This window comes from Melospiza melodia, chromosome Z (genome assembly GCF_035770615.1).
Source record: "Melospiza melodia melodia isolate bMelMel2 chromosome Z, bMelMel2.pri, whole genome shotgun sequence".
Taxonomy (NCBI): Eukaryota; Metazoa; Chordata; class Aves; order Passeriformes; family Passerellidae; genus Melospiza; species Melospiza melodia.
Genome location: NC_086226.1, coordinates 2,325,209 through 2,337,303, shown reverse-complemented (window position 1 = coordinate 2,337,303; position 12,095 = coordinate 2,325,209). Strand labels below are relative to the sequence as shown.

Below are 12,095 nucleotides of genomic sequence, written 5' to 3'. Positions count from 1 at the left end.
ATTGTAGAATGAGTAGGATTACTTTGCCCACATGGTCACAGAGAATCATCCCCAGCCAACAGAACTCCAGTTGTCTCTAACATACATCCCAGGCTGCTCACTGGGTCCAGTCTCTGCTTGAGACAGAGGATGGGGACAAGAAATTGCAAGGGGCTGAACTATCATGGCTGAAGGGACTGCAGGTGAGAAGTACTTCTTCTCTTCTCATCCTTAAATTCCCAAGAAAAGCCCTGATCCTTTTGCTGTTGGTTCTTGTGGTTCAAGGTTTCCCTGTATCACAGGGGTGACACATGATGATGGCAGAAGCGATGTAGGTGAAATGTGACCAGGTTCCCTGGGGACACACATGCAGGAACAGTGTGGGCCCACCTGACTGCTAATGTGACACAACCATGAAGAGCTAAGAGGCTTTGGAGTATAACCTTGCTCCTGAAAGGTTAAAAATTAGCAGCCAGCACAATTAATAACTGGAGCAACTAAATTCAGGATGGTGTGGGGGTTTCTAATAAGCCCTAGGAGGACACTATCTCCAGCCCAGTGCCCTGTGTGAACTGGCATGGCTGGGAAAGGCTGCTGGACCTTGGTGGCAATGGTGTCACCCCAGGAATGTTTCCCATGTTCCAAGCAGCCCCAGATGCTGTTTTTCATCTCTTTTTGCTCCCTTGGACCTCCTCCACCCTAACAGTGCTGTTTGTCTCTCTGCAGGCGGTTGCCCTGCATGCATCTCTTTCACCAAGTGTGTGTGGACCAGTGGCTGGCCACCAGCAAGAAGTGCCCAATCTGCAGGGTGGACATTGAAACACAGCTCGGCTCGGACAGCTGAAAAGACTGGCTGGACACACCATTTTCCTTACCAGGTCGTATGGCCATACACCCTTGCAGCGAAATTTTTTGCCTTCTGAGCCATTTGATTGAGAGGGGAAGTCTGCAGGCACGGTAGGGAGGAGAAGGAGGAGGTGATACAATATCTAGCAGTAGGAGATGTTGCACACATACGCAGGATACAGGCCCAGTGAAAGGGAGCTGGCATTCCCGGAGCTCAGAGACCCCGTGCTGCAGAAGATTTTAGTGTTGAATATGAAGGAACTAGTTGTGGTTAGTCCGGCCTGTCAATCCTGCTTTTCATGGGGATTGTATATATACCTCTCAAATATGTAGAAACATGTTAGGGGTCCTTTAGCTATTTCTATGGATGGCAGCTGGAGCATGTTAGCTTAAGAAATGTTGTGTTTGATGCCCTACTCATCTTGTGGTGGACATGTTGCTGTTACCTAATTTGCACCAAATATTTTTTCATAGATTCCTTATTTTGGTGCCTGATTAATACATTGCAGAGGGGGAAATAAAGAGGTCAAACATCCCCATCCTTGGGGTGGGGGAAAGAGGAGAAAATGCAAAATCCTGTTTACAGTCAGAAGGGTTTGTGCTCTTTGCCTCAGCCGCGTGTACTTCTTTCCCTTGCATTTACAGTGTGTTGCAAATTTAGAGAAGCTTAATAAAAATAAAAATTGGGGATAAAATGAACGAAGCGATAGGGAAAAGCTTCGTTCCTGCTTGTCTGCTGGTGCTGGACACTTTCTGTAGCGGCAGAGTATTTGAGTAGATGCTGTTTCTTTGCTTTCTGTATTTTAACAAAGTAGCTTGTCATATCAAAATCCAAGGAAGTTCTGTCTACACGATTGCAATTGTCCGTGATGCTTTCTTCTGTGAGCTGTGTGGCGTGTTGGCTTTGCCAGCACTGCTCCAAAGGGATGGTTACGGAAACCGGCGCCTTCCACTGTTCTTTGGGGCGTGACAAAGGCGCCGAGAGGTGCAAAACGTTGACTCTCCTCCCATTGCCAAAGCATCTCTTGATAAGGGGACAGAAGAGAACTCGAAGCTCACAAGACACTGCTGAGACCAGGAACTCTTGGTCGTGGGAGGGGAAGGCAGGGTGCAGGTGGGGCTGCCACTTTTGGGAGCCGTGACCTGCCCCAAAGCCCGTGCACTCGCGGGCTGGTGTGCGCGTTTCAGGCCGTACCCACACGGAGTAATCAGTGGCTGTTAAAAAGAAACTTAATCACATTAACACTCAAAACAGAATTAAGAGGTAATACCCAAAGGAGTGAGCTGTTGCAATCCATGCTCCCCCTTAACCAAAAAAAAAAAAAAAGACCACAGTACGCCAACTGTAGGGATCGGGCGGAAAACCCTCGGGAAAACCGACATTCATAACCAAAACCTGTAGTTTTCTTTTTGTTTCTTTTTTTTTTTTTTCTTTCATACTAAGGGAGAAAAGAGCTGCAGAGAGGCAGCAGGGCAATTAGAAACATAATCTATTGAAAATGTTGGTGTGGTGGGAATGATTTCTGTCTCCCCTGAGCGTATGTTTCACTGGAGAGAAATGCTCTCCCAGGTAGATTCAGTCATAAACTCTCATCTGAGAAACTGCAAGATTCTCATGAGCTGTAACTGGAAAACACCAACCTCAGAGGCACACAGAGATTTACTTTTTCCCCCAGTGAGAGAGGAGAGAGAAGAAGGGAAGCCCCATGTGAGGGTGCAGGACCCTCTCATTGTGTGCCAAACCAGGTGGGAGAGAGAGGAAGGAGACAAATGGTGACATATAGGGAAGATGTATAAGGCAGAAGTTCTTGGCTGTGAGGGTGGGGAAGCCCTGGCACAGGTTGTCCAGAGAACCCTGGAAGTGCTAAAGGCCAGGCAGGATGTTGTCTGGAGTGACCTGGCCTAGTGGAAGGTGTCCCTGCCCACAGTTGGGTGTTTGGAACAAGAGGAGCTTTGAGGTCCCTCCCAAGCCATTCCATGACTTGATGGCACATTTGCCACCCAGCACAAGTGACGGCTTCTCGGGGAATGTGGTGGTCCCAGCCCTGATGTCCATGGGTCAGGGGGTGGCCCATGGATACCTATGGGTCTTGCTCCACCAGCATTGAAGCAGCATTACAAATAATACTAATAATACTAATACCATGACAAGCAAAGCAAGGTTTTGGTGGTAAAATACTCTGCGCAGGTTTGGTCTGCCCAGGTGTGACCTGTGGGGGAGAAGCAGGGAGAGCAACAGGGGGATTGACACCCCCACTGGGTGGGGAGGGAATGAGGAACACTTCTGGACCCTGTGTTTTATTTTAAAGCCTATGAGAAAGTGTTACTATTTGCCTAATAAACAAGCACAGTTTTTTAAAAAAAAAGAATAAAAAAAATTGATCAAACTGAAAAAAAAAAAACCAAACCAAACAAACAAAAAATAAACAAGCAAACCTTTGATGAAGAAAAGCACCAAACTCCCATGGTCTTGTGTGAGTGACTGATCCCAAGGTGCGTGAGAATTTACAGTGTCTGGAGTTGTATCAGTGTGTCAGGTTCCTTTGCGTTTAAATAATTTGTACAACTAGGTTGCGAGTTAGGATCGTGAGTTTAAAAACAAAACAAAACAAAACAAACATCAACAACAACAACAAAAAATCTAGAAACAAAACATCAATAGTTTACAGGGTTTTGTGAGTTTAAATGCCTTATATTTAACAATCATAATTTATGACTAACTTGTAGATATTGTGGGTTCTAATTTAATTATTTTTATAGTTTTTTTTGCATTTTTAATTATAATTTATTTATTTAGAAATTACTACTAATTTTTTTTATTACTCCTATTACCTCATTTTTGCATTGTTTCTGGGAATGGAATGCTTTGCATGCATCGGTACTTAAAATAAAATTAAACAGGGGATGTGGGGGGTAATGCTTATCTTGTCAAAAACAGTAAAAAAAAAAAAAGAGAAAAAAATCAGGGTGTGTGATTACAAACTGTATTACTGTGGTGCTGTTACCTTGGATACATTCCATAAAAATGCAAACCTTTGATTCTGTATGCTGTGACATAGTGGAAAACTGCAATATAGTGACTGTGTTTAGCACATATATATGAATATTATTTGCACTCATAATCAAACTCTGGTGATCCTTTCACTTGCGTCCTTGCGCACTGAAGGCGGTTAATGACGCTCTGCATAAACCAAAACGTTTTGGTTGTTTCTCGGTACTGCCCTGTCCCTGATGCCTCTGGCGATGCTGCTGCTGCTGCTGCTGCTGCTGCTGCTGCTTGTGTGACCCTGCAATAACACCCAGCAGGCCCCCACTGCAAGGGGCAATGCATGCCTTTAGTGCAAGATTGTGTCAAAAGCCCAGGTTTGGTGGCTCTGTAATTTCTGGCGTCTATCAGTGCTTGGTTTGGCTCTTTTCACCCTCTGTGTGTGCACCCAGCTGGGGTGAAGGAGGCAATAGGGTGAACTTAAGCTTGGAGGCAACAGAACTGAGGGTTTCAGTGGAGTTTTTAGGGGTTGGCTTCCTTACTCAGAGGCTAGGAAGGCCCTGGCACTGGTTTTCCAGAGAAGCTGTGGCTGCCCCATACCTGGAAGCATCCATGCCCAGGTTGGATGGGACTTGGAGCAACCTGGGATAGTGGAAGCTGTCCCTGCCCATGGCAGGGGGTGGAATGAGATGAGCTTTAGGGTCCCTTCCAGCCCAAGCAATTCTGTGATCCTGTGACACCACGTCTAGCTGAGAGTGGTTGGGATGGACACGGGATCCATTTGCCATCTCCTTGCAGTGCCTGCCATGGGCACTGGCTGTAACCCAGCTCTGACACATGCAGGGGGCAGAAGCACTTAACACTGGTCTTGACCAGTTGGCTTCACCCCTCCTGTACAGGAGGGAGCCTCAATTTGGAGCTTTTTAATCCAGTGTAGTGTTGGGACCCACTCCAGAGCCCTCCTGCCCCCAAGAAGGGGGTCAGCCCCAAAATGACATGGCCAAGCATCCCCATCCTGCCATGGCTGCACCACTCTTGCAATGCATTGCCCTTTCCCCAAAGTCTCCTGAGTATCACAAGTTCCAGCTTTGCCAGAAGGTTAGAGAACCTCTGATAACATTTTAAGCTTTAAGCCATAACCATGCTCGGTCAGTGCAGACATTTAGCTGTGTACAGGCAGAAGTGGGGTTTGATGCACGTGCTCAGCCAGTAGCCATCCTCCCCACAAAAAGGCTCTGGATGAAGTTCTCAGTTGGGTTAGAAAGGCACAAAATCACAGTACCTTAATTCTTTTCTCTCTGTCCCTTCAGGGTGCTGCGCTGCTTTGTTGACTTTGCCTTACCCCAGGTTTTAAACCTGTCTGTGTTTTTTACCTTGCTGCTCTGTAACACTCCTCCCCTGTAGCCTGGAGCTGTGATTTTGAGCTGTGTGGGGACTGGGGGGTTGGCTGTCGTCCCCCACAAAGTCACTGTAAGAAGGATAAGAAAAACAAGGAGCGAGTAAACAAAACCCCCTCTCCTTTAATGACCCGGGCAGGTGAAAGGATCACCCACATTTTTGTATTCCTACTGCTGTTCTGTTGTGCTGTGCAACATTTTGCTACATAGACTATTTTATAGAAGAAAGCTAGAAAAATATTTATTATTAATATTAAAGCAATAGTGCATTGAAGAAATGGAAAGACATTAGAAATTGTGTAAATGCTTAGATTCACTTTTGGTGGACTTTTTGTACTTTATTTATAACTAATAAAACAAACCGCATTGCTAACTATAAACCTGTGCCACGCAGAAGACACCTGCCAGGGCGGTCGCTTGGTCTTTATTTGCTGCTCATTTCTGGTTTCTTTGGGTTGGAACCAATTCTCCTTGCACTGCTTGTGTCTTTGATGAGCAGGAGAAGCACTGCTGGGGTAAAAAATTCCCTGCCCATCTGGTTTGCAGAGGCTGCTGGTGGCTGGGCCCCACGGCAGAGGTGAGGTGAGAGTCTCCACACTGGGCACGTCGCTGTGTGTGGTGTCCTGTGGCACCAGTTTGGTCGTCAGGTACCAAAAGGCTTTCTAGAATTTCAGGAAATTGCCTTGTTAAAGAGAGATTTCTCCTCTAAACACATCACACAGTGCCTGTAAGGTGTCTCTAGCAAGTCCTGCAGAGGTGTCAACAGGTTCTCCCACCCTCTCTCCTGGTGGAGAAGGATTTCCTTCTGCCTGGGTCTCCACTTTAATAACTAGGAACGGGAAATTGACTGGAAGAAAAGAAAAACCCCAAACCCTTCAAACCTATATATTTGGGGGTATTTTCAGTCCTTTTTGCTACCCATTGGAGAATCCAATGGGTCATACACCCAATTTTGCATCCTGCAAAATCCATTCTGTAGATCCTCCCGTGCTCTTATTTCCTCCCACAACAAATGGTGCCAGTCTCTGCTCCTGCCCACTCTTGATTCAGCTGCTCCTCCTGAAAAGCTGAGGCCAGTGCCCAGCTTTGACTGTGTGATTAGACTTAAATAAGCCTTGGAGACAAGTGGCTGCTGATCACAGAGATTTGGTTCCTGTGGCTGAAGGGAATTGCCGGCTCCCCCATCATCCATCAAAAGCTGCATAAGGGATGAACCTTGTTCACACCACATGAACCTCTTGTTACAGGAGGCTTTTAGAAACTCAGAAAACAGAAAACAGGTTAAAAGTGACCCGCTGGTCCAGCTGGGGAAAATCTCAGTTCCTCACTGAGATCCTGCTGATGTCCTTCAGAGGGGTGACGCCGCTGAGAGAGGTGCTGCAGATGGCAATCAGGTTTGTTTTGGAGCTGGAGCAGCAAAGGATCTGCCACAATCTGATAACAGCCCTGCTGAGCACAGAGCCTGCCTGGGGAGGGAGAGGGGCTCTGCCCATCACAGCACAGCAGCACGGACCAAAATGCAACATCTTTATTCACTGCCAGCATCTGCTCTCACTGCAGCTGCCCAGGGTTGAGAAATTGAGCCTTTATCCAGTGTTATCCAGTGTTTTGTGGTGCCTAAATCTGGGCCTGGCCCACAGGTTGCAGCTCAGAACTGTACCACCCCATTAATAATTTTTTTTCTTTTTTTAATTTTTTTTTCATTTTAACTCTTTTCTAGTTTACAGTTGGCCTCTAGACACAAGGAAGGAGCAAGGAAGATTATAAGATATTTTCTACACACAGAACATAAGATACGTCACATCTCAGTCATTGCCCCTTCATGAGCCTAGGGTTCACATAGGGATATGATGCTACCAAAAATGCTTAGCAACAATTTCAAAGAGATTTGTAAATAATTTTCTGTGTCCTGCACCAAGAGGCAACTGGTCCTTCAGCATGAAACACTGCTAAGTACCCCTTGTTAATGCTTGTTTCCACTGGCAGCACCCAAGTGCTTTAGTAAGCCTAAATTTGGTAAACACAGAACTCCATCGGAGTTCCAAAATGATGGAGAACACAAATACAATGGCCCAGCCAGGTTTTGAAGACTCACACTGAGTGCTACCAATCTTGCCCTTTGCTCTTGCTTCTTATTTACATTGTTGTTTTAGGATGAAGGAATGTGCATTAAAATCCCACCAATTAGGAAATAAAGTGGAAAAAAAAAGAAGGCAGAGGTTGGTGGTGGGAGCAGGAGCTTTGAATCTGCCCAAGATTCCAGCCTTGGGCAGCTTGGCCTCCACAGGAAAAGACTGACTAAGCCCTGCAAAAGGCACAGGACTAGGAAAATTTTGGCTTTTCTCCTCCCTAGATCTCCACTTGTCCAAGAAACTGTTGGATCCAGCAGCTTAATGCAAATCCAGCCTCTGGAAAAACTCCACTCTTGCCTTATTACTTCTGTAGCAGCTGTTGTAGCAACAGAGGGATTCCCCAGAGCCAGGGTGGAGCTGAGCTTTGCACTGAGGAGGGGCTTGTTTGAAGTGGAAAAAGCAGAGTTCCTTCATGCTTTGCCAAGGCTGCCTTCCTGGAGTCAGTGTGGGTGCTGACCCTCTATCAGCAAACCCTCCCTGGCCCTTTCCAGCTCCTGGCAGCTTTGCCTGGGGCTTTGGTGCTGAATAAGCCTGTCCAGGGATGGCAGGGGGCCTTGATGACCCCAGGTACCTGCAAACCCATCTCCCACCTGCACAGTGGTTTGGTCACCCTGAAGATATTAATTCCTGTGCCTCAACCCATGTTTCTGGCCACTTGCCACCTGTGATTCCTCCCAGATGTGAGCACATTTCACACGCAAGGTAAGAATTTATCTTTCCTCCTTGCCCCAGGGAGGGATGGTGTGTGGATCAGGAGCTGCCTCCCTGCTCCCCAGGGCTGGAATCATAGAAGAATCCTGGAACCATAGAATCACCATGGGCTCACAGAATGGTTTGGGCTGGAAGGGACCTCAAAGATTCTGTTCTCCCCCTCTGCCATGGGCAGGGACACCTTCCCTTAGAACAGGTTGCTCTCAACCCTGTCCAACCTGGCCATGGAAGCAAGTGCCAGTGCAGTGAGCTTGCCCAGGGGATGGCAGGGGTTAAACTGATGATCTAAAATCAGCTTTCCCCCTACCCTGTATGAAGTAGGAGAGACTGGAGCCAGCTGGAAATGCTGGGACTGCAGCACTGCACAGGGACAAACTCCTATTTCACAGCAGCACTCATTTGTCTGAAAAGGGGCCAAACCTCTTGACAGGAGAGGATTTTTTTCCCACACTGCTGGTCAGACTTGGGTGGGAGGGAATGCAGGGAGATCAAAAGCCTGACCCTTATTTTGCTTCAAACACCTACTGGGGAACTGCAAGGACACTGCACAAGAACAGCAAACCCAGATGCACCAGACTCCACTCATGGGATGCCCTGGGTATCCAGGGAGTCTGAACTCCATCTCAGCAGGATCCCAGGGATGCAATCAGACCCTAGCAATCACCTCCAGCCCTCCTAAGGGCTGTTCTGCTCCTCCTGCTCCTTGCTAAGGGCTGGGCACACCAGTCTGCCATGAGGAGGGAGAGCACAGCCAGCAAAGGCTGCTATTATTGTTATTCCTCTCAGTGAGTAGCTGATCCCTGATGAGCTTGATTACTGGGCTCATTTAAGCAACTTGCTCTGCTCCAGAACCATCAGTTACCATAAAGGTTTCTAAAATGAATTAGGCTGGGCTATTATTTGTGAGCTGGCAGAGACAGCCATGATATAAGGTCATGTCTCTTTGGTGGTGCCTGCTGTGGGAAACAGAAATCCAGAACTCCCCTGGAAGGGCTTTAGTGGGTTAGCAGCTTTCAAACACCTCTGAGCAATCAACAGCATTTCTAAGATGCTCCTGACTCCTGTCTCAGCATCACCAGGCTTTGCTGGGCCTCCCTTGCCCATGAGGAGTGAGGGACTGAGCAGTGGGACAGTTCTGCCTTGTGGCCTGGCACATCCAGGCGTGGTCCCAGCAGAAGCATCATCCTCCACCCAGGAACTGGCTGGGCTTGGTGGGTTGAGCCCACTCTTTGCCCCTTTGATCCCTGTTCTTGCAAAGTTCTTGTTTAAAGCCAGCTTCTGGCAGAGGGTGGGCCAGGAGGAAGGTCCTCATGGCTCAAACACCTCCATTTTTCCTCCTAAGGATGTGTCCTGCTGCTTTGCAGCCTAGAGAGAGAGACAGGGCTCCAGAAGCAATGATTTATGAACAGATTTTCTTGTTGGTACCTGTAGAGATGTGAGTGCCTGGGAAGAGCTCATTGACAGGAGCACTGGCCCTTACTGCCTCCAGGAAATCCCTTCTGAGCTACGGAAAAAGACAAAACAGCAATCCTTATTAAAGGAAAAAAAAAGTTGAAATGCGTGGCAGTTGCTCTGAAACAGAGCTGGTATTCAGGCCATGTAGGGTATGATTATCCTGAGTCAGCTTTGAATATAGTTAGCACAGCTTCCTTGCTGTGGAATTGATTATCTGGAAGGTCTTTTGCACTGGCAGCTGTAACCATAGATCTCAGCTCTTGGCAGAGTTGTAGGAATTCAGCCAGGGAGCAAAGTCTGCCCTGGGGGAAAAAAAGCTCACAGGTCAGAAAACATCACGCAGATCCCACTGCTTGAGACCTGGCTGGGTGGATGCAGATGCTCCCCAAACTCCCCATGGAACATCCCACTGTGCCTGCTGTGTTTTGATGTGGTGCCCTTGGAGATGTCCATATGTGTGTATGGACATGCAGAGCTTGCAGTTGCCAGAAGTGGGAAAAAACTGTGATCTCCAAGCTCAATTTTCTAAAATAAAAGTGTCTCAATTCTCTCAACCTCTATGCTTATCTAAAAGTGGACCCTATCAGTGGAGTAGGTCAGTGGGTATTCTCAGCTCTGTCAAGGCATAGCACTGAAAGCAGAAACATCTGAACTGGTAAAGGAAAGTTTATGTCTCTGCCGGTTGTAGCTTTTAATCATAAATAACCAATAAATGCATTTATTTAATTAATAGTTTTATGTGCACTTTAAAAAAAAAGCAACATTACTTTTACAAAATGTTAACCCAGGAAGAAGGTCTCGCTACTAAAAATCTCTCAATACAAAAGGCAGCGTATTAAAAAGTAAAAGGCAATATAAAACAGTATAATGAGAAAAAAAAATGCATACTGAAGGGACCAAAACCCTCCTCAGTACCTAGGAAAAAGATCCCTACAGATTAACCCATCCCCTCGGTTTTCATCCAGCCACTTCCCACAGGGAAATATGGTGGTGACGCCAGTGGCCGAGTTGGTGATCTCCACCCTCTCCACCAGCCAGCCCGGAGCCAGCCCGCTGTTGTCGTGCTCAATCTTGACCTTCTTCAGCTCCCCCATGTCCAGCGTTTCCAGGTAAAACCTGCTGGTTTTGCCCCGCTCGAAGAGGTTCCTGAACTTCTGCCGGAGCGCGCGCCGCCCCGAGTCGCCGTTGAGGCCGTAGATGGTGATGAACACGTTGGCGTCGGTGCCCGCGCCCTTCTCGAAGCCCGTGACCACGATGGTCTCGTATTTCACTGGCACCAGGCTCCGGGCTTTGCTGGCAAAGCTCTCGGTGACCTTGGCACACTCGAAGACTTTGTAGTCTCGCCGCTTGTAGCGCAGAGGGATCTTCGCGTTGCACCTGAAGAAGTACCTGACGTGGGGAATAAGGGGAAGGTTAGTGGCATCGATGGCCACTTTATGGGGCAAATGTGAGGGAATTGTGAATTGTGGGATTGTTTGTGTTGGAAAAGCCTTCTAGGATTGTTGAGTCAAAGTGCTACCCCACCCCAGCACTGCCCCGTGTTCCCAAAGTGCCACATCCACATGGCTTTTGAATTCCTCCAGGGATGGTGACTCCACCACTGCCCTGGGCAGCTGTGCCAGGGCTGGACAGCTCCTTGCATGAAGAAATTTTCCATAATATCCAATCTATCCTTCCCCTGGCATGTTTTAAGGCCGTTCCCTCTGCTCCTGTCCCTGTTCCCTGGAGCACAGCCCGACCCCCCCGGCTGTCCCCTCCTGTCAGGAGCTGTGCAGAGCCACAAGGGCCCCCCTGAGCCTCCTTTGCTCCAGGCTCAGCCCCTGCCCAGCTCCCTCAGCCTCTCCTGGGGCTCCAGCCCCTTCCCAGCTCCGTTCCCTGCCCTGGACACGATCCAGCCCCTCGGTGTCTCCCTTGTGCTGAGGGCCCAGAGCTGTCCCCAGCACTGGAGCTGCCTCAGCAGGGCCGGCACAGGGACAGGCCCTGTCCACCTGTACCATGTTGTTGGTACAAAAATGGAGCCAGAAAGTTAGGGAGTGTGAATTCTACTAAGTTGCCCAATATTAATGCTGTTTCAGCATTTTCCCCTCCATGTACCAGAACTTGAATATTTCTCTAGAAAGAGAGCCACAATGGAACTTTGCAGTTCCATGGAAAAATCTGACCTGTCCCCACACAGCTGCAGACACACTGCTCGTGGGAAGGATCTCTGTGGCTCTTGTCACCTCTTCAGCCTGTGCAATTGCATGACCAGCTCCAGACCCACCAAGGCAGTGACAAGCAGTCAGGCCCAGAACTAAAGCAGGAAAAAGGCATAAAAAAAAGGAACGGGAAAGATGGAGGAGGTTTAAATCTCCCCTGCCCTTTCTAGATCACCTGTGTCATCTTTAGCAGGAGCAATAAAAGTGGGAGCAGGGAAATGAGAGGTACCACATGCCAACAGTGCTGTGTCTGGTGATGTGCAGGGAGCACCGAGCACATCCATGAATTTCCTCGTAGCTGGCACTCAGCCAGGGGCTGGAGCACTCTGCTTTTAATGATGTATTTCACTTCCAGTGATGCAGATCAGTTCCAAATGAGCTCTGCCCCTTC

At 48.1% G+C, this 12,095-nt stretch overlaps 2 protein-coding genes across 2 annotated transcripts in view; one reads left to right on the top strand and one right to left on the bottom strand.

Annotated features, from left to right (window-relative positions):
* The window catches only part of ARK2C (arkadia (RNF111) C-terminal like ring finger ubiquitin ligase 2C), a 55,264-nt gene extending 49,697 nt beyond the window's left edge, over positions 1-5,567 (top strand). The window contains exon 8 of the mRNA XM_063180185.1: positions 706-5,567. Coding sequence (XP_063036255.1) covers positions 706-823 — 118 coding nt within the window. The 3' untranslated portion in view covers positions 824-5,567. The remainder of the gene's footprint in view (positions 1-705) is intronic.
* A 4,731-nt stretch (positions 5,568-10,298) lies between these two features.
* LOXHD1 (lipoxygenase homology PLAT domains 1) overlaps positions 10,299-12,095 on the bottom strand; it is a 152,005-nt gene continuing 150,208 nt past the window's right edge. The window contains exon 41 of the mRNA XM_063180704.1: positions 10,299-10,895. Within this exon, the coding sequence (XP_063036774.1) occupies positions 10,415-10,895 (481 nt within the window). The 3' untranslated portion in view covers positions 10,299-10,414. The remainder of the gene's footprint in view (positions 10,896-12,095) is intronic.